A 21033-nucleotide genomic window follows, 5' to 3' on the forward strand; every position below is an offset into this window, starting at 1 on the left:
AGTGTTGAATAATTTTAAGGCCTTTTCTGGTTTGATTTGATTTGAATGACTTGAATTCTTTTGATTAGTCATAAGTTATCTGATAGATTCCGGTGTTTATCAGGTCAAACAACTTTCAGACTTTTCTTAATGCAAATTGTCTAACTAAAATTAGAGGTTGTGCCCGTCTATGTGCTCTTTGGGTTTATGTGTAGGTGTTCTCTTTGCTTTGCCACTTGCAGATTTTTTGTCATTTACCCAATTGTTTGGGTGTTCTTTGAGAATTCTTGTTTAGCTACTTAAGAGGGGATGGATATTTATTTGCAAGTTGGTTCAATGACAGCAAGTACAGCAGTCACACTGATCATAAATTACGTCAAGTTGATAGGAAAATTGACTTCATTTTAGTTTTTAGTCTTAACAGTGTCACCCTGAGTTGATGAGAACAGGTATTTTGCCATACCCTGTTTGAAGAGGCCCAGGTCCTACAGAAAACTGCTTTCATTTATTGCTGTGGTAGCTTTCTCAACTAGTGGTGCAAAAGTAATACCTTTATGTGGTCTTAATTTTGGACTAATTGACCATTCAGAATTAGTTTTCTTTTGCCACATTAAAGTGTCATTTATCAAAATGAAATTCATGTCTCATCAGTAACTTTAAAATTTTCATTAATTCCTAATTGATTTAGGAATCATCTACTTTTTGTTTTATTTAACTATTTTTTAATAGTATTGGTAATTATTTGACTTCTTTCCGTTTTGAGTTTTAGAGACAGGGTTTCTCTGGGTAGCTCTGGCTGTCCTGGGAGCTTACCATGTACACCAGGCTAGCCTTGTACTCAAGAGATCCCCCACCTCTCCCACTATGTGCTTGGATCAAAGGCTTATGTCACCACCACCACCGCCTGGCCGATGACTTTCTACTGTTGAATAAATTAATAAATCAATTACCAGAGCCTTTTTAGTCTAGACCTTTGCCTTTATTGACTTCTAAACACATACATTTTTATAGCTCTTTTTACATTAATATGAAACCACTAATGTGAATCATGCAGATACTGCTTTTTTACCTCCTAATGTCTTATTCTGCTTTTTCCCCATATTTACTACTCACTGGTTTTTTTCTTCCTAAACAATGCCAGTTTATGGTTACCAAATCAAAGTATATTCACTGCTTTTTTATGCAAAATAATCTTTGTCATGCAATGTTCTTTAGTATTTTAGTTACCTTTCAGAGAGAAAAAGTACATTCTTTTAAAGTCATTAAGTCACAACAATTGAGCAGGAGGTACAAATTTCTGTATGTCCTCTATACCCACACATGCTTAGCTTCTTCTCTCCACCCCCTCTTTTATGTTTTTTTCTTAAAGATTTGTTTATTTTATGTATGGCTGCTCTATCTGCATGTATTATCTGCATGTCAGAAGAAGGCTTCAGGGGTTGGGGATTTAGCTCAGTGGTAGAGCGCTTAACTAGCAAGTGCAAGGCCCTGGGTTCGGTTCCCAGCTCTGAAAAAAAGAAAAAAGAAGGAAAAAAAAAAAAAAAGGCGGCTTCAAATTCCATTATACAGATTGCTACGAGCCACCATGTGGTTGCTGGGAATTGAACTCAGGGCCTGTGAAAGAGCAACCAGTGCTCTCCACTGAACCATCTCTCCAGCCTCTCATTTCTGTTTTTATTCATATCTATCAGTGTATATTACTGCACAATTATGGGTTTTAGATAATTACATGATCTCTAAGATTAGTTAATAGTTAGGACTATTTAAAAGAAGTCAGAGAGGGGCTGGAGAAATGGCTCAGCATTAAATTAAAAACAGGGGCTGTTCATCTACAGGACCTTGGTTTCAATACCTAGCACCCACATACCAGCTTAAAACTGTCTGAAACTCCATTCTGAGTGCCCTCTTCTGGCCTCTGTGGGCACTGTGTACATTTAAAATGTACAACATGCAAATAAAACAGATTTTTAACAAGTCAGAGTATAACAATTGATATCTTCTACCAGGTTTACATTAGAAGGAATAACTGAGTGTTGATTCAACTATGCTCATTGGTTTCCTGGAAGAAGTTTAAATGAAACTATTACAGAATAGTAGTTCTCGGATACTTCTGATAACCATCCTAAATCTTAAAAAATTTGTTTGGTATATCGTAGACTACTGGAAAAGTATATCTGCTGAACAGATAGAGTGAGGATCATGTGGTTTTTAGTGAGCCAGTCACAGACTATTTTCACTTTGGCAGAAAAAAGAATAATGAAAATAGAAATTTAAAAGTAAGTGTAACTTTTTACTAATCTCCTTTGTAGAACATTAGTTAAATTAGAATACATAGTAAGCCTAGATTTAATTTTTTTTAACTTTATTAAGGGAGCTAAAGAGATGGCTTACAATATAAATAGTACTTGTACAACTATGAGGACCTGAATTCAAATCTCTAACATCCATGTAAGAAGACAGGAGGCTGTGGCTTCACATACCTCTAACCAGTACTGGTGGGCATAGATACTACAAGTGGATCCTACAAGCTTACTGGCCAGCCTGCTAACCCAGCCAAAACGGTGATTTTGCAGTTCAATGAGAGACCCTGTCTCAAGGGAATAAGATTTGAGAGCCTTAGAGGAAGACAGCCAGAATCCTCTTGTGGTTTTCCATGTGCATACATGAATACTCTCAAGCATACACACTGTGCAGAGATACCACAAACACAAAAATTGTTATTCTAACAGTACAAAACACCTTAACAGCATTTAAGATAAATTTAAAAAATTCTCTGGTCAGTGGATATTTTCATTTTCTGTGGCAGGATTCCTCATGTCCGTAACATGTTGGCTGAGGCTCTGCAGTTCACCCCCACTCTTTGAGTGGTCAGTCTCCATTAATTGGACCCCGTGATTCCTACCCTCTGCTGTCTTGGACGTCATGAGCATTGCAATCCCTCTGGGAGTCACCACACCAGATACATCGTACTCAGATATGGCTGCTGGATCAGAGTAAGTGCTATTTCCTAGATAATAGGATTGCTGCAAGCTTGTGTGAGGATGGATTTCTTCCGGGCAGGTCATAAACTATATGTAATATTTTCTTAAAACCTATCCCACTTCAGAAAACATTAGGCTTGCCCTCCCCCCACCCCCAGTTGGAGGGACAAAGGAATTAGAAGGGGGAGGAAAGGAGCTTTTAAGGAGGGATTTCTGGGTAAATAGAATCAAAGTTGCAAAGCAGTGATTACATTTTCCTTTGTTTTATGGGCGGGGAAGATTGAAATGAAGTGGGTGTTACCACCTCCTTCTAAAGAGTTAATTATTCTGATGAAAAGAGATAGGTTTTCTTTCAGACTGATTTTCTTTGAAGGCCTCTTCCTATGTACTTGCCATTATTCTAGAGTAAAGGGGCTGAAACTTTATATGGGCAGGCTGCTTTTAACCAGCTCATTCTGGGGTAGAAGACGTGGAGAGCTGTATCATCTATTTTTACAATATTCGTTGCCTAGAAAGAGGACCTTCAAAGTCAGTGGTACCAAATTTGTTTTTTCAGCTAAGAGCAGCATTAGGAATTCAGAATTTGTCGAAAGGCCCAATCCCTTAAATAGACTCAGTTCTTTGAAGAATTTAAATGCCAAATGACAATGAAGGTAGGCCTTCATTATACAATTTTATATATTACTCGGTTTAAAATTTTTTAGCCTTTTGTATCCCTTCTCTTTTAAGTTGTCCAAGATTGCCCCCGCTCACAGATTCCCCCCTCTTGTCCTTTTACCTCCCTTGTACCCAATCTTCCTTGCTTACAGAAAGGAAGTGGAAGCCCCCTACCTTTCAAGACGAAGTGGCACTACACCAGGATGTGAAAGTCCAGCGAAAGAGACCCAAGGGGCCTAGGGGGCAGCACACCCCCAGAAGCCAAGTCTATTCCAGGCAGTACCAGGGATTAGGGTCTGGGCTGGAAAAATCCTGGTGTTTTGAATATGTTCAGGTCCAGTTCAGACTCTTGATCCCACAGCCACTTCTTGAGTGAGGTGGGTGTTGCTCTAATTCCCGTTTCTCTTGCCATTTTCAGTCCCTGGGAATTCTTTCCCCTTCAGCAAAGCAAAGCGACTGTTCCAGAATTCTGGGTTGAATGGCGTCCCTTGTTAATAGTGGTTTCCTTAAAACTGAGGATATTATTAAAGAGCATGTATCTCTCTTTATAAAGCTACCTACTGTTGACTTTTATTGTGTTCCTTAAAGAGGAAGACATTAAACTACCCTGGGAAGTAATATATGGTATTCTGGGGTAGTCTGGAATTTAAAGTCATTTTCAAGCTTATTCCCATAAAACAATGGGAGGAGGGAGGGTATAGGAATGACTAGTTGTCTTTCTTTATTGTAGAGGATTTTTTGTTGTTGTTGTTACTTTGTTGCTGTCATTTGGGGGGTTTTATTTTGGTTTTCTTTTTTTGTTTTTTGTTGTTTTTTTTTTTTTGTGGTTTGGTTTTGGTTATGATTTTTGCATGCCAACAAGATTTAGTTAAATACTATTAGCTGAGACTTCCAATTGTGTAATTTTTCTCTAAAATAAAGTGCTTAAAACTCTTGCTGTGTTATTGGATAGCCAGCTCAATTGTATAGTGGTTATAGGTCTTTATAAAGTCATAAATAACCTACTACAGTGTTAACAAATGATGTATAAGTAGACAGCATTATTATTTATAAGAAGTAAAGAGGTTAAATGAGTACGTTTGGAATTGGTAGGTAAGGAAAAGATCTAAAGCAGTTATTTTTAAACAGATAATTTCCTCCAAGTATAACAACTGCACATATGATCTGGGGAATCAAGGAGCAATTCAAGAATGAACGTAGTCTAGCCTATAGTATGACTGCAGTGCTGTGTCCTTGAACTTTCTAAGGGTTCTCATTCAGTATCTCCAGACAAAATTCTCATAACTATGCTCAACAACCAATTTCACATTTCTTGTTGATTAGTTTTACAAAGGGTCAATCATTTAGCTTATATGCTAGTCTGTTACTAATTATTAATGATATTTGTCCTTCATCATGCCTAACCGTTGTTCCAAGAACTCTCAAGATGAAATGTGGTATTCAGGGCAACATATCTAACCAAGGAAGAACCTATACCTTGCCTCATAAAATTTTTAACTCTTGATTGTTAACATTTTGCAATTATATACATGCACAAAGTTACTTGTAGGAAAACTTGTAGATATAACAATAACCACAAAAAGATCTTTGCATCTCTTGGATGACCAAATACCAGTTATTTTCGAAGAGATGCCCTTATAATGTCAGGCTGAGTATTGTTCGTTGCACATAATTGATGGGATATATCTATTATGAGCCAAATTTCTCTATGTATGCCCAACTCTTAAATCATTTTAGTCAAAAGAAGGATATAATCATTTGCATAAAATGGTTGTCTAATAAAGACATGCAGTCCTAATACTTCCTTTTTTGTTTGTTGTTTTTTGCGGTCCTGAGGCTTGAACCCAGGTCCTCAAACAGACTGGATAAGCACTGAGCTACCTCCCCATATCCTATACTGTAAAATTTTAATCAGTGTTTTAAAATACACATAAAAATCAATGTATAATTTCTAACTCATGTAGACATTGTAAAGTTCCTCATTAAAAATATGTTTAAATTTTAGATTAGGTGTGCATAACAATATTTTAAATGGCTGTGCTTGAAGTTGACTGCATACTACTGAGCAATAGGATGGCCTGTTAACCCCACAATGTACGTTTTATTTTTATTCCCTAGACTTGCACATGAAGTGCATATGTTCATATTTACCCAGTTTGGAGATGGGTAAGATATAATCAGCATAGCTCCATCTCCATGGCCATCTTTTATTTCATGCAACTTTTATTTTTCCTGTCCCACAAAAAAACTTCATTTCTAATAAACAACTTTCTTATTTCACCCCATGTGTTTAATGGTATAAAATCCCCTACATAAAACTATGTACAGCCCTTTGAATTACTTATCTAGTAACATACATAGTCAATAACAGTGTATAAATCCATTATTTTCTTTTAACTGTCCATCATAAAAACTAAATTCTACCTTCATTTTATTAATGCTTGTCTGCCTTTGGTTTCATTTTAGGAAACCCTACCTGTTTCCTAATACTCAGCCAATTGCCTCAGTGACCCATGTTCAGATCATCCTTTTCTCAAGAATACTGACCTGCATTCTTGATATATTGCCCTTCCAGCCACCCCCACTGCCAATTCCCATTTTGAAGACCCTGTCAATTACTAAAGTGCATGCACCTCACTAACAGAGAACACTTTCCTCTGTCTGAGTTCCTCACCTAGAAATGACCTTTGCTGTTGTTAGTAAGACCCCTTCTCACAGTTGTGGACCATAACTAGGTGAGTTCAATACACATCTCAGTCTCCTTTCTTCCCTTACTTAGCATTCATGTGCTACATTGAACTGCACGGTGTACTCCTGCTTGGTGTGTGTGTTTTGTATATCTTGAAGCAGGAAGGTGGTTATTTGGAACAAACTGAATTATTTGATTCGCCAAAACCCTGTGATCTCTATAGAGTTGTGTTAACACTGACCATTGGTGTTGCTAATGGGTGAATCTTTTTTCTGATTGATGTACATTACAGACAAAACATTCTCACTTCTGCCAAGTCATACAATTATATTCCTTATGTATTCTTCAAAAGTCCATAAAACTGAACCAGATAACAAAAGTTGAAGTAAAGAAACAAGGAAAAAACCTATTTCATCCTTGGCTATGGATGCCTTTTTCTTTAATCAAGTAAAACTTATGTTAAATTTATGACCTTGAATATAAAAATAAAAAAGAGAGAGTTCCTGGGCCTAAAGGCCTCAAATACAGTATACAGATAGAGTGTTAACCTTGTTTTCAAGCAGTGCATAATGGGAAAGGAGGAGGCTTTGAGTCAGAGATGTCTTTGTTTTAAATCCTGACTCTATAAGCATACATACTTAGAAAAATCATGTAATCTCACCACCTCAGCTTCACTTCCCTCTATAAAAAGGGGGTGATCATGTTTGATAATTACAGATATTACATGAATCAATACATATAGACCCAAATTATAGATGATTCATAATGGTAATCACAGTTAGTATCTAGTATGAAACAAATTTAACTCCCAAATCCAGTTTTATTTTGAAGTTCTATGTTATTATCATGCAGCTGTTAACAATTGTGTCCTTGAATATGCTTGCATGTCCTTGGTGGATGAGAAATTCTAATATGTGAAAAGGTATTTGGTGGTTCATCAAGATGAGAGGTGTGATAAATATAAGATGCCATTGTTTTTGCCTGTACTTTCTTCAGGGTATCCTGTCTTGGTAGTGAATGGAAGAGGGCCTGGTCCCTGGGGCAGTGCAGAAGGCACTTTCATCATCTCACTCACTGCAAATGTCATGTGAGGTTTCATGGAAGTATTAAGAGATCCAATTAAGAAGAATAGTTCTGAGTCTAAACCAGCCCAGAGTGGCTTCTCTAGGGGAAACTCCCCGCTCTGCTGGTACGTTTGTGTTTGTCATTAGGGACACCTTGTATCCCAGGTGCCTGCCTTGAGACATCTGCCTATACTGGCTTCATGTTACACACAAATCCACATTCAATAACACTCTTATTTATAGGCTTAGTTATGTTAAACAGATTTTCACTAAGTTCTTATTCTAGTGGCTGGTGGTTGTGGAAAGAGAAGGGATTAGAATGGGAAGTGAACTGCTAGTTTAAGAGAAGAGTAGGTGTTATGCTATCATGCGTTGCTTTTCGCCTTTGTGCAGCCCTGAATCTGTGGAGGCTAGTCCAGCAGTTAATGAGAAGAGCCTGTACTCCACTCATAATTATGGGACCACTCAGAGGCATGGGTGTCGAGGACTGCCTTATGCTGTGAGTATGCACTTGTTTCTCTCCAGAGCAGTGATCTTCCTGGAGTGTAATCCATTCTTATACATTGTGACTTTCTTGAAATGTTTATATGCAGCATGACGAAGTTGCCCCTTTTGCACTTCCCTGCCTCCAGCGGACGTCTAGCCCTGCATCATTGTTCTTGTTTTTATGTCCCAGTTGACCTTGGCATTTTGTTTTATCACTTTCCTGGTTGAAGCCAAAAAACGAAGGGTACTACTTTCTTCTTTCTTTCCATATGTACCATACTTTAGGGGAGAGAGGGGCCAGTGTTTGGACACTGTTGATTTAAAAAATCTTATTTTCAGGATCATAATTACGGAGCCCCTCCTCCTCCGACACCTCCTGCTTCTCCCCCTGTCCAGACGATCATCCCTCGTTCTGACCTGAATGGCCTGCCGTCGCCCGTAGAGGAACGCTGTGGAGACAGCCCGAACTCTGAAGGAGAGACTGTTCCTACCTGGTGTCCTTGTGGTCTTTCTCAGGATGGCTTCCTTCTCAACTGTGACAAGTGCAGGTAAGATCCTGTTTCATCTAAATTCAAACCTGGGTTGCTGGGATTAGGGTTTCTTATCAGTAGGGAAAAGCTCAAAGTATTCTTTCTTGTGTTTGTTAATGTAGATGATTCCTTAGTGCTCCTTGGCTCGAATTCTCTGCACTAGGTGAGAATTGCTGACAACAAGGAATGAGAGATTGATGTTAAAGCTATTGAATTTGATATGAAATTTAATGTCCTGGAAACATTTGGTAGGTGGGAGGGAGGGGTAGTATCTGCAGAGACACTTCTCCCATGTATGATGTGATATGCTGCATGCTGCTGGAAGGACTACTTTAAGTTTATTTTCCCTCTTTAGGGGAATGAGCAGGGGGAAGGTTATTAGACTTCATCGGCGGAAGCAGGACAACATATCAGGTGAGCAGAAGGTGGGTTAAACCCACATTTTGACTGTAAATTATTTATTTATTTATTTATTTATTTACTTATTTTTGTTAAGTTACCCATTTAAAGACAGCAGAATGTGGAGACTAATTTGAAGGGGGGGAAAATAGATGGAATACAGAATAGAATAAATCTTAGAAACTTCATGCCAACAACAACAAATCTTTGTTTTCAGAAAAGGGTGGGGGTCTAGGGATCTATGTAGAATTAATGACTTACCAGATGTGAGACGTGTAGAAGGCGATGTTAGTGCCTGAACTGTGTAATCATCTTTGTTCAGGTGGGGATAGCAGTGCAACAGAAAGCTGGGATGAGGAGCTTTCTCCTTCCACTGTGTTGTACACAGCAACACAGCACACACCTACAAGCATCACCTTAACTGTTAGAAGAACCAAACCCAAGAAGCGGAAAAAGAGTCCAGAAAAGGGTCGTGCAGCACCAAAGACGAAGAAGATCAAGGTATGCAGTATAAAACAAACCTTGAATGGAAGTATTCTGAAGTAGCTCAAACATTTGATTCGAGCACAAATACACTAAAATTCTTTGAAGAAATTTGATGCCAGTGTTTGGCCACTTTTTTCTACTTTCAAAAAATCAGCTGATCAATATTATGTACAAACAGATCAAACTCTCTTCTAATCTACGTAACCATCACCACAGGCTCAGTTTCTTCTACTTCAACCACCATCCCAGGTATGGAATGCCAGCCCTTCCTGGTACAATCTCATGAGATGCAACCTCAAATCTAGTCTTCCACTATCTTTCCAGCATCTCCCTACTTCTTTGCCACAAAGCAATCTTGTCTTGGTTACATGGGTGACCCATGTCATTGGGCTGATTGATTGTCCTGTATCTAGACAAAACAACTACAAAACATGAGGAAATTTATCTTGAATGGTCTAGGTTTCCTTATTGTCTTGGTCACTTTTCTGTACTCTTAGATAGAAACATTTGTCTTTCCTTTCTTCCCCATCACAGCAACTTGGTTGCTGCTAGGTCACTTGCTCACCCTTTATAAAGGGGATTGGTCTTTTGTCTCCTTCTTAATTTCAAAACTGATAATCTGCAATTTAAGGATTGTAATAACTTTCTGCTCAGTGTCAGCAGTTTGTATAGTATATAAGTAGTGCATGTTCTTACCTATTAATTGTCTAGTTCCATAAAAGTATTGGAATTCATGTTGGTGTTCATGAGCCTTTGAACTGTGCCTTTTTCTTGACCATGGTTTGAGGTTTACAGTTGTATGAGTTTCACAGAAAATGAGGCAGGATAGAATACTGGTTAGTGCCTTAGTTTTAGTCACATGGGTATGACTGTCATTCTTGGTACCAAGTTTTGTTTTGTTCTACTTGTTTTCCTCTTTGGGATAGGCATTTCGAGAGGGATCCCGGAAGTCCTTACGGATGAAGGTAAGGGGTAACCTTTCCTGATGCTGCATTTTACATTTGATCTTGCATTTTGGTTGGCTTCTTTCTGACATTGATGGTCTGGAAATCTTGGAGTCTGCTTTTCACAAGGTTGTAATGTTGCCATTCAGTTTTCTCAAAGCTTTTCTCCAGAGTGGACGTTCTTGTCTATTTTATGACGTATTTTCACATTTCTGTTTCATTGTGGTGGTGTGGAGGGTAAGTCACAGTTTTTTAAAACAAAATGAGGCTAGTGTATTTTATTCCAGTGATTGGACTCAACCTCTGGAGGGAGAATTTTCTGGTGATGAGCCAGGCTCCCTTGTAAACTCTCCTTGACAACTTTGACTTTGACTCACCAATTGAAAGGATAACTCTTTAGTAGGAAATTGGTGTTGTTAATGTGTGGTAGTCTTCTTGAAAAAGCACTATTTTTCTTGGCATTTTTTGGCTTTTCTTGGTGGAGATTTATGTAGTGCTGCTTATCAAATAGTAGGATTGGAGTGCCTTGTGGATGTGTTTGTATGTGTGTGTATCTGTGTATATGTTTGGAAAACTATTGTACTTTTCAGATACTGGCTGGGTTTTGTTGTACTGGTTGGTTTAATAAATTAAAGGAAAGGTTCTTTGGTTGTCCTTTCTTGTATCTTCTTTTGTTCTGCCATGAATAAGTTCACGACATACCTCCTAAAAGTTTTAAGATTTAAGAGCTTCAGTTTGAATTATAGTTTGGTTCTTTTAAGTGTTCATATCCCTAAATCTCTTAAGTGGGCTATTACATCCTTGAGTTAGGATCAACTTATTAGAATTACTTTGTATTTAGTTGGAGCACCAGTTGAGGTTGTCATTAGTGTCAAGTGACATTACCTGAAATTTGAAAGTTTGATCTCTTATGTAGAGGTTCTTTAATGAGATAGATCTAGAAGTTGCCACATGTATTTTTTTTCCCCCCCTTCGGAGCTGGGGACCGAACCCAGGGCCTTGCACTTCCTAGGTAAGCACTCTACCACTGAGCTAAATCCCCAGCCCCTGCCACATGTATTTTAGCTGCTTATTTCATTTCATTTTATTTACCAAGAAGGACCTTTCATAGAATTTGGGGACTAACTGTAGACCTCAACTCTAAGGCCCTCTTTGTTTTGTTTGTTTGTTTGTTTGTTTTTCTGCTATCAACTAATACTGTAACTAGCTCAACTTTCAAAACCTTTAGAAAGCCATCTGTTTCTCTCAGAGACGTTTATATACACGTTCATTTTGCTTACAATTTCAACACAGCCTTGTAGGAACCTTAAAATTTAAATCAGAAAAAAGGGCTTTAATTATCTTAAAATTTTTAAGTTGGGTTATAAATTTTGTCATCAGATTGAAGGAGAACTTTCATAAAGATACAGGTAGTAGCTATAGAAATATATAGAAAATAGCATTTGGATTTTTAATCTCAAAATGAAGAGCTTTCCTACAAGACACAACTCTTAGCTAGTGTTTTGGGCCAGCAAGGTGAGTGAACAGGTAAAAGTAAACCAGTATTTCTTCAGTACATTTGGATAAGTAATTCTGTGGCAATTTACATAGAATGATGGAACATTATTCAGTCTATTTGATAATGATTCCAAATGGTGACTTTCCCTGTGGGTGATAAGACTGTAAACTAGGTATTGCTATTAGAAATAATAGGTGACTCGTTCTCCTAATTAATACAAAGACAAATCATTTGTACTGCTATACAACACGGATGAATATTAGTCTATTTTGAAATTTTATGTGCTATGACAACTTAAAATTCTTTTTGTCTTTTTATGATACCCCCCAAGGAGTTTGATGTCAATCTTGATAGATTGATTTTATTACTGAAAATGGTCATGAAACTAGTAATCGATGAAGAGACTGACTAAATTATTTTCTCACTTTATAAACAGGCAGATGATTTTCTTATTTGACAGTGTCCAAGACCTCACAGTTTATTGATAATGCAAGCCAAAACCCCTGATCTTAGTCCATTGCTCTCACACTAAACCAACTGTTCAAGTAAAAATAAGAATCTTGTTTATGCTGCCTCCCGTGATCATGAGTGATCTCTTACTAATTCAGTTGATCATTGTTCTCTACAGAATTCTCCCTCTGAAGCACAGAATTTAGATGAAAATACCACTGAGGGCTGGGAAAATCGGATAAGACTATGGACTGATCAATATGAAGAAGCTTTCACTAATCAGTACAGTGCGGATGTACAGAATGCCCTTGAACAACATCTCCATTCAAACAAGGAATTTGTGGGCAAACCTGCTATTTTAGACACTATTAATAAAACTGAACTGGCCTGTAATAATACAGTAATTGGTTCCCAAATGCAGGTAAGAACTAAAGCATTAAAGGCACTAAGAGATTAAAATTACTTTAATACCGAAAGAACCAGAATGGGACAAAATTATTATTCCTTACCAAATAAAAAATTAACTACCTTCCTGGATCACCTTTGACCAAAATCAAGTTATAGTAACATGTAACAAGTCTAGGAACATGTTTGAGAAATGAAGAATTGTAAAGATTTAGAGAAAGCTATAAATGCATAATGTAGACACAGCTCCACTGACATCTTAAGTTCTTCTTTAGTCTGCCTTCTCTGGGGTCCCGAGTTAGACCGTGTTTTTTGGAAACTTCAGCTTATGTCAGAATGATCTCCAAGCTTCATAACACACTGATAAAACCTGAAAGAAAATGTTGGTATCTTTTCCAACACTTATGAAACACTGTAAATGTTTACCACACTGCTCTTGCTATTCTTTAATGTTAACACTCTGTTTTTATTCAGTTACAGCTGGGAAGAGTCACCCGTGTTCAAAAGCACCGGAAAATCCTGAGGGCTGCAAGAGATTTGGCTTTGGACACTCTTATAATAGAATATCGTGGGAAAGTCATGTTACGACAACAATTTGAGGTCAATGGGCATTTCTTCAAAAAGTAAGAACATCATTCATTGAGCATTGAGGGCTTGCATGGTTCTGGCTGCCGAGTCATTCATAAACTCTTGTCTGTTTGCTGTTGGTACAAAAGGGCAAATAAATCTGCAGAACACATAGTGTATACACTGGTGATGTCTCCTTTCCATGCCCAGTATTCCTTGCGTTGTGCTTATTCATTAATGAAAAGCAGACAAGTCTGGTGTTTCCTAGCTTAGGTATTACAAATGACTGTTCCTTATTGAGTCAGCATATGTATCACATTTGTAGTCATGGGGTGGCTCTTTTGTGTGTGTTGAGAATTACAGGAATTTTAATTATATCCCTAGACCATATCCCTTTGTGCTCTTCTACTCAAAATTCAATGGTGTAGAGATGTGTGTCGATGCTCGTACTTTCGGTAATGATGCTCGGTTCATCAGAAGATCTTGTACACCAAATGCAGAGGTAAGCTATCTTTAACAACTTCCCTTTCAATGGAACCACCAAAGGACACATATACTGAAGAAACAATCTGAAAACTCCACCCAGATGAAGGTCTGTAGCTAATAGTTGTATTAAATGCAGAGATGAAAAAACAGAAGTGTGGTGCCATATGGAGATGGGATAAAGACAAGAAATAGATTTTCTTTAAAGACGACAGAAATGAAAAACAGCAAGTTAATATCTATTAAGTAAAACAGACTAAATAGGAAGTCTATCAGTTGGACTGGAATAAAATAAAAATTACTTGTAGTAATAGTTGTTAAGTCCAGCTAAGCCATTTTTCTTTGCTGTTGTGGGAAAGAGTTGTGAACATTTCTAAAATTCATTAGTCGGTGTATTCACAGAGAGTGCAGTAAGATTTGCAGGCTAAGGAATTTTTAATTCTTTTGAAGAATGCATATACCTTTAAGATAAAAAATAATAGTTTCACCCTGATTTCTGATATCATTAGATTTTTATGTTTCGAAGAAGTCTAATTGTTCATCAGTGCGCTATCATGAAATGATAGAGGTAATAAAATAGCAGACTGTTCAAAAGAGGCAGAAATTACTGGGGTCACACTTTTCCCATTTATGGAAAACTTGAGTTTGGTTTTGAAGACAAACATAATGTCTTGTTCATACAGGTGAGACACATGATTGCAGATGGGATGATTCACCTGTGTATCTATGCTGTATCTGCTATCACCAAGGATGCTGAAGTCACCATTGCATTTGATTATGAATATAGTAATTGGTAAGACCTCAGAGATTTTTACCAGCATGATGGCCTTATTAAGATTTTAATTTGTTTCCAATTCTTGCCCCACCCACTTTTCTTTTCTTTTTCTTTCTTTTTTTTTTGCCTTCGATCTATATTTTTTTACCTAGAATCTATGTAATTCTAGCACATGGGAGGCAGAAGCATGTGGATCTGTGTGAGTTTGAGGTCACTTTTGGTCTACATAGGGCATTCCAGGCCAACTAGACCCTGTCTCCGAAAGAAAAATAAAAGCAGTAGGGAGAACTGATTTAGTGTGGTTTGTTTTCTTTCCAATTCTGTACATAAGCTATAGGTAGAGATATACAGGAAAACTGGATATTTTTTGAAAGTATCATACCAAATCTAATTTAGTCAATAACATCAGAGAAACTTATACCAGTGTTTCAATAAAGTATATAGTTAATATGCCATAATATTCTGTTTTCAAGAATACTGACATAGTTTTGGTTGTTTCTTTGGCACAGTAATTACAAAGTGGACTGTGCTTGTCACAAGGGAAACCGGAATTGCCCCATACAGAAAAGAAATCCCAATGCTGCAGAATTGCCACTCCCACCTCCTAGCTTTCCCACCATTGGAGCAGAGACCAGACGTAGAAAAGCACGGCGGAAAGAGCTGGAGATGGAGCAGCAAAATGAGGTTCCAGAAGAGAATCATGACCCACAACCACAAGAAGTTCCAGAAAAAGTAACTGTATCCAGTGAGCATGAGGTAATCTCCCTGGCCAAGTCAGGATGGTCTGATCCCATGTGTTGTATTAGAGAGCTGTGCTAAAACATTCACTGCTATTACATACATCACCATGAACAAAGCCAGGGTATAGTAGCACAGTACTCCAGCATTCAAGAGACGGAGGCATGTGGATCTCTGTGAGTTCTAAGAGTTCTAACCTGTGCTGAAAGACGAATTTTGATAGGAAGGAAGGAATGAATGAACGAAAAGAAAGAAGGAAGGAATGAATGAACGAAAAGAAAAAAGAACAACATGAGACCTAATTCAAAAAGAAAAGTAATAATATCAAAAAACGTTCTTTTAGGGCCTGGTATGGTGATGCACACACATAATCCTGGCATCTGTAAGGCTGAGGCTGGGTGATTATGAATTTGAGGCTAGCTTAGGCAATATAAGTCCCTATCTCAAGAAACATACAAACAAAACTAAAGCATCCTTTCGCTCATAGACCACTTGCTTAGTATGTATAAGGGTCTGGGTTTAATTCCCAGCGTAGAGCATAGAAAGGAATGGGGAGGTAGTGATGCCAGAATAAAGCAGATTGCTGCTGCTTAGAGTTTGAATATGATCTAATAGTGTTTATGTCTTAAAGGAAGTTGACAATCCAGAAGAAAAACCGGAAGAAGAAAAAGAAGAGGCCACAGACGACCAGGAGAACTCAGCTCATAGCAGAAGGGTAAGTACCACCCAGTAGCTGTTTCTGTACTTTTTCTAACTCTGAGATTTCACCACAAAGTAGGTCTCATTATAGTTTTTCTTTTTCTACATGTAGGCATGCATACAGTAGTTTATGATAACTATCTGTTAGTGACTTTAAGATACTTCCTTCTCTAACAGTTGCATTTCCCTAAAACTTGCTGATGAAGTCCAAAGTTTCTTGCTTTCTGTTTTTATATTTAAAAACTAAAAATCAAGCGAAGTTGCTGATAGCATAGTTGTACAGCATGCACAAGGTCTTGACTTCGGTCCCAAATTACTGGGAGAATAGGAAGAGTATCAGCATTGTTAGCCCTCTATCCCTGTGACAGAAATGCCTAAGAAAAGCAACTTAAAGGAGGCCAAGTTTGCCTGTGCTCAGGTTTCACAGATCCAAGTCTGTTGGCTTCATTGTTTTGGGAGCAAGTAGGAGTCCACTGCAAAGAAAACTTGCTTATGTCTTTGCTACTGGGAAGCTGAGAGGAAAAAAAGTCAAAAAAAAAGTAAAAAAAAAAAAAAAAAAAAAAGCCAAAGCTGGAATACGCTCTCCCATGACATCCAGGGACTTGCTTCCTCCAATAAGGTGCACTTCCTGGGTCTCCACAGCCTCCCAGTAGCTCTTACCACTTGAGTTCTGAGCTTTTAACTGAACATAAGCCTTTGAGGCACAGTCCATATCCAAACTATAGTAATTTTTTTGTTAGATTGTTTAAAGACATTTCTTAATTGTGCTTACAAGAAGTTTAATGACAAATTACTCTGCTTTCCAACTCTGAAAGTAGGACAGAAATTGGTTATAGTTACTGTATTCACTAAAACATGTGTAGCTCACCTATTTTTAAATGTTTAGTTTTTAAATTTACTTTCTTTTACAACCATTTTCTATATTTTAAACAATTTTAAAATTTTTGTCTTAAAGTTTAGTGATACATATGCTGTCTTAAAAATACTTCGAATAAGTTCTTGTAAACCCCACTAATGTTACTTCTGAAATAGCTTCTGGTTGATGCCCTTTTTGTTGTTGTCTTTAATACTTCTTCCGCCTAGACTCGGGAAGATAGGAAGGTTGAAGCCATCATGCATGCTTTTGAAACTTTAGAGAAGAGAAAGAAACGGCGGGATCAGCCTGTAGAGCAGAGCAACTCAGACGTAGAGATTACTACTAGCAGTTCAGAGATAGGAGTTGGAGAAGAGACAAAAACTGCAGCCCCCGAGTCAGAAGTTAACAACCCTGTTACAAACATTGCCATCCCAAGCATCCCACAGAGCACTGGTGTGAATACTCGGCGGTCTTCCCATGCTGGGGTAAGAGGAAAAACTCTTAAAAGTCTTGTGTTCTCTAATGTCAGTTGTCTTTTTTTTTTTTTTTTTTTTTTTTTTTGGAATGGTAGACTTTAGTATTTTCAACATTGCTTTGTATCAGAATAAGCTATTTTGATCTCAGCAGCTGATTTGTGGGACGCAAAGAGACAGGTGAAGTCAACATTTGAATGACAAAGTCCCTTAGCACCTAAGTGTCTCCTAGATAAGCACTGTTATAAGTTCATGGAATCCGTTGGTTTGGGAGAATGCATACTGAACATAAAGACTTTGCCTAGCTCAGTCTCCATTTCTAAGGGGAGAAAGCAAATCTTTGGGTTTCTCTCACAGAATCTCTGAATAGCTCAGGTACATGCCTAACCTTCCAGGGGCTTCTCAGGATAAGATTATCTGTTTCTTCCCTGACCTAGCAATGACTAGAGTTTAACGTAGAACCTCTGGGTGTAGAAAAGAAACAAGAGAGCGCTTGCCTAGCAAGCACAAGGCCTTGGGTTCAGTCCCCAGCTCTGAAAAAAAGAAAAGAAACAAGAATTGTCTTCCCTAAGAACCTTAATAATAGGTACCTAGCTTTAACTGACTTTTGAGCTATTTTTATTTTATAGATGTCTATTAGAAGTTAACTAAGCCAGCTGTTTATCTTTGGTCTGTTTAGGTAATAAAGATAAAGTTTATAAAATTTTGCACTTACACATTACATTTTTTAAAAAATAATTTTGTTTTGTGACAGGGTCTTTGTATATATCCCCGCTTGGCCTGAAACTTGACTTTATAGACCAGACTGGCCTTAACTTAACAGAGGTCTATGTGCCTCTGCCTCCTGAGTACTAAGGTTAAAGATATGCGACACAGTGCCTAGTTCATATTTATTTATTTTTATATTTATGTGTGAACCGTTACATGTATGTATGTGAACTATGTATGTGCCTGTTACCCACTGAGGCCAGAAGATGGGATTGGATCCCCATCTAAAACTAAAACTGGTTAGAGAGTTTGTGGAGTGGTGTTAATTGGTGATTCATCTTTCCAGCCTTGAGGATTAATTGAAAATCCCCTCACCATTATCATTTAGAATGCTTTAAATTGATAGAAAAGTAAGAAACAGGTAAGACATTCCTGATGTTGGGTGAGAGGTATCTTGTCTAATCCTAGAACTCAGCAAGCTAAGGCAAGAGGATTGTAAGCTAGAGGCCAGCCTGGGAGATCTGTCTTTAAAGTAGAAGAGAAGTCTCTAGTAAACATTTGGCCTTGATATTGTTACAGGATGTAGCGGCAGAAAAGCCAGTCCCCAAACCACCTCCAGCTAAGCCTTCTAGACCCCGACCGAAGAGTAGAATTTCTCGGTACCGGACCAGTTCAGCCCAAAGACTAAAACGTCAGAAGCAGGCCAACGCACAACAGGCAGAGCTCGCACAAGCTGCCTTGGAAGAAGGAGGAAGTAACAACTCAGTAACTCTTCCTGAAGCTGGAAATATAGACAGTTCAGGAGAGAGCAGACCGTTAACAGGGTCTGACCCAACTGTGGTATCAGTTACTGGATCCCATGTCAATCGTGCTGCATCTAAATACCCCAAAACCAAAAAGGTAAGTTGACAATATAAATTTCATACGGTAAGGATATCATGGTAAAGCAAGAGAGCCTGTAATCCGCAGAGAAGTAGTAATCTTAGAATTATGAGATTAAACATTTCTAGATAAAAGTTGTTTATACTAAAAGCTGAAACCATATTACTTACTTTTTGTTCACTTGATTTTAGACAGAACGTAAATCACTGATAAAGTATTCTTTCTGTCGTGAGCATGGGAAAGATAAAGGAAAGATACCCTAACACTCTGAATGCTCAACTCATCTTCACTATGGTTGCTGTATCTCTTCTAATTTTTAGTTGGGGTTTGATTTGTGGACTACACTACTGCTTCTGGCAGCTGTTACAAATGCAGTGATAATTAATGGGTTTTGTTTTGTTTTGTTTTTTAAACCTTTAGTATCTAGTTACAGAATGGTTAAATGACAAGGCAGAGAAGCAAGAATGCCCTGTCGAGTGTCCTTTGCGTATCACCACTGACCCAACTGTATTGGCAACAACCCTGAACATGCTACCGGGTCTTATTCATTCCCCATTAATTTGTACGACCCCCAAACACTACATTCGCTTTGGCTCACCCTTTATGCCTGAGAGGCGTCGAAGGCCCCTTCTGCCTGATGGCACATTCAGCTCCTGTAAGAAGGTATGTGTTTGTCTGCACTCACACACTCTCTCTCTCTCTCTCTCTCTCTCTCTCTCTCTCTCTCTCTCTCTCTCTCTCTGTGTGTGTGTGTGTGTGTGTGTGTGTGTGTGTGTACCTGCACCTGCCCATGATGGAAATGTTTATTACTATAGGATGCTTATAGTTAAATTTTACATAATTGTCTAGATATTCATGCATCTCTAGATAACTTTGTGAGTTTGTATTGTGTTGTTAAACATGGAAGTAGACTCTGCAGGAGCCACTATGGTCAAGTTGGAATGTATACTGCATTTGTGGTGCTCAAACTTGTGACTGTTTACCTGGCCATACCTAGAAGCTTTTCAAGTTACTAACTGACTGAGAGCACAAGGCAATCGATGGGGGGGATGTCTTTTGCATGTGCTTTTATGATACTAAAAGCATGGCTATTTGTCACTATTGTATGATGATGGGCCCCAAATATTTAGAGAACGGTGATAATCGTAAAAATTGATAAGATTTTGGTTGAAACTAAGTAATCAATTACTATTACTTCTTAAAGGAGTTTAGACCAAAAAAAAAATTACCTTATAATTGCTGTTACTTGGTTCAAAACAATGGGTTAGACTCTCATTCCCTGCCTTTCTGGGACTCTAGTTATTATTGTTTTGAGTCTAGCACCAGTAGTGTTTGGTAGTTGTTTTGGGGAATGTACTTTATTAATTCCCACATTTGTACATATGTTCCAAGGGTGTTTAGGAAATTGATTGTACTTTAAGCCTGTAGTGCTTTTTAGTGATTTTAGAAATACAGGGCACAATTCTTTTTCCCTAGAACCCCCTTTTCTCTAATCCTCAGATCTGGATTCAGGCTGCCCCCTCAGCGTCTGCCATGCTCTCTGCTGCCGTCACACACGAGGATGTTGCCTTAGCTTATTTGATGTGATGCAGTCTCAACTCCAGCAGGTCTTCCCTAGTTCCTCCAAACTTAAAAGATTTTTTTTTCTTTCCCCAAGAACATAAGTTATTTCTTGGGGACAGGAATATGAAGGATCGGCAGAATGGCATGGGGTATGGAAGGGGAGGAAGAAAACAGGAGTCTGCATGAGGGAAGCGCAGAAGCCTAAATGGCACATCCTACAAAGTAATTCACCCACTCAGTTTGTATGGGAAAAACTCCCAGTAGAAGATTTTTCTGAGAAATTTGACTACAAGGTCCTTATCAAAGGAATGTTGGATGATACGGTAACATCAAGTAACTTGGTGGCATAAGTAACAACAATACGAAGTTTTTGAAAAATCTGATCACTGTAGGAATTTTGTCTAGGTAACGAAGGGGAGTTGGGTCTCTAGGGAATTCATTTATTATACCACTCTGGGGTCTCAAAGAGTTTATCGGGAAAGGAAAATGGTGTGTTGTACAAAAACACTATTACCCATGATAACCAGGTATAGTAGTCACGTGTGCTAAGGCAAGGGGGTATTGTGCTGACAGCCTAGGCTGCAAAATCCAAACAAAACATGATTTACTGGCTATGGAACATGATAGAACTCCCTAAATCTAGAATGGCAGAACAGACCCAGTCTACCTACAGACTAGCTAAACACTGTTTAGTTCTTCAGGAGGAGTAAAATAGAAAGCT

The 21033-nt window shown here is 38.1% G+C and overlaps 1 protein-coding gene across 16 annotated transcripts in view; it reads left to right on the forward strand.

Annotated features, from left to right (window-relative positions):
* The window catches only part of Setd5 (SET domain containing 5), a 77715-nt gene that overhangs the window by 29122 nt on the left and 27560 nt on the right, over window positions 1-21033 (forward strand). For 2 of the 16 annotated variants that reach the window (XM_039107401.2, XM_063285870.1), the window contains exons 1-15: window positions 7303-7495; window positions 7764-7869; window positions 8196-8404; window positions 8742-8800; window positions 9108-9286; window positions 10198-10236; window positions 12342-12584; window positions 13043-13191; window positions 13520-13637; window positions 14302-14411; window positions 14903-15149; window positions 15763-15846; window positions 16914-17171; window positions 18447-18767; window positions 19170-19412. In XM_039107401.2, the coding sequence (XP_038963329.1) occupies window positions 7404-7495; window positions 7764-7869; window positions 8196-8404; window positions 8742-8800; window positions 9108-9286; window positions 10198-10236; window positions 12342-12584; window positions 13043-13191; window positions 13520-13637; window positions 14302-14411; window positions 14903-15149; window positions 15763-15846; window positions 16914-17171; window positions 18447-18767; window positions 19170-19412 (2457 nt within the window). In that variant the 5' untranslated portion in view covers window positions 7303-7403. Of the gene's footprint in view, window positions 1-2785; window positions 2973-3769; window positions 3995-5735; window positions 6353-7302; window positions 7496-7763; window positions 7870-7963; window positions 8101-8195; window positions 8405-8508; window positions 8550-8741; window positions 8801-9107; window positions 9287-10197; window positions 10237-12341; window positions 12585-13042; window positions 13192-13519; window positions 13638-14301; window positions 14412-14902; window positions 15150-15762; window positions 15847-16913; window positions 17172-18446; window positions 18768-19169; window positions 19413-21033 lie in introns of those variants that run through there. The other 14 variants (XM_063285864.1, NM_001106614.2, XM_017592570.3 and 11 more) reach the window with 14 other exon arrangements.

Source organism: Rattus norvegicus, chromosome 4 (genome assembly GCF_036323735.1).
Source record: "Rattus norvegicus strain BN/NHsdMcwi chromosome 4, GRCr8, whole genome shotgun sequence".
NCBI classification, from domain to species: Eukaryota; Metazoa; Chordata; class Mammalia; order Rodentia; family Muridae; genus Rattus; species Rattus norvegicus.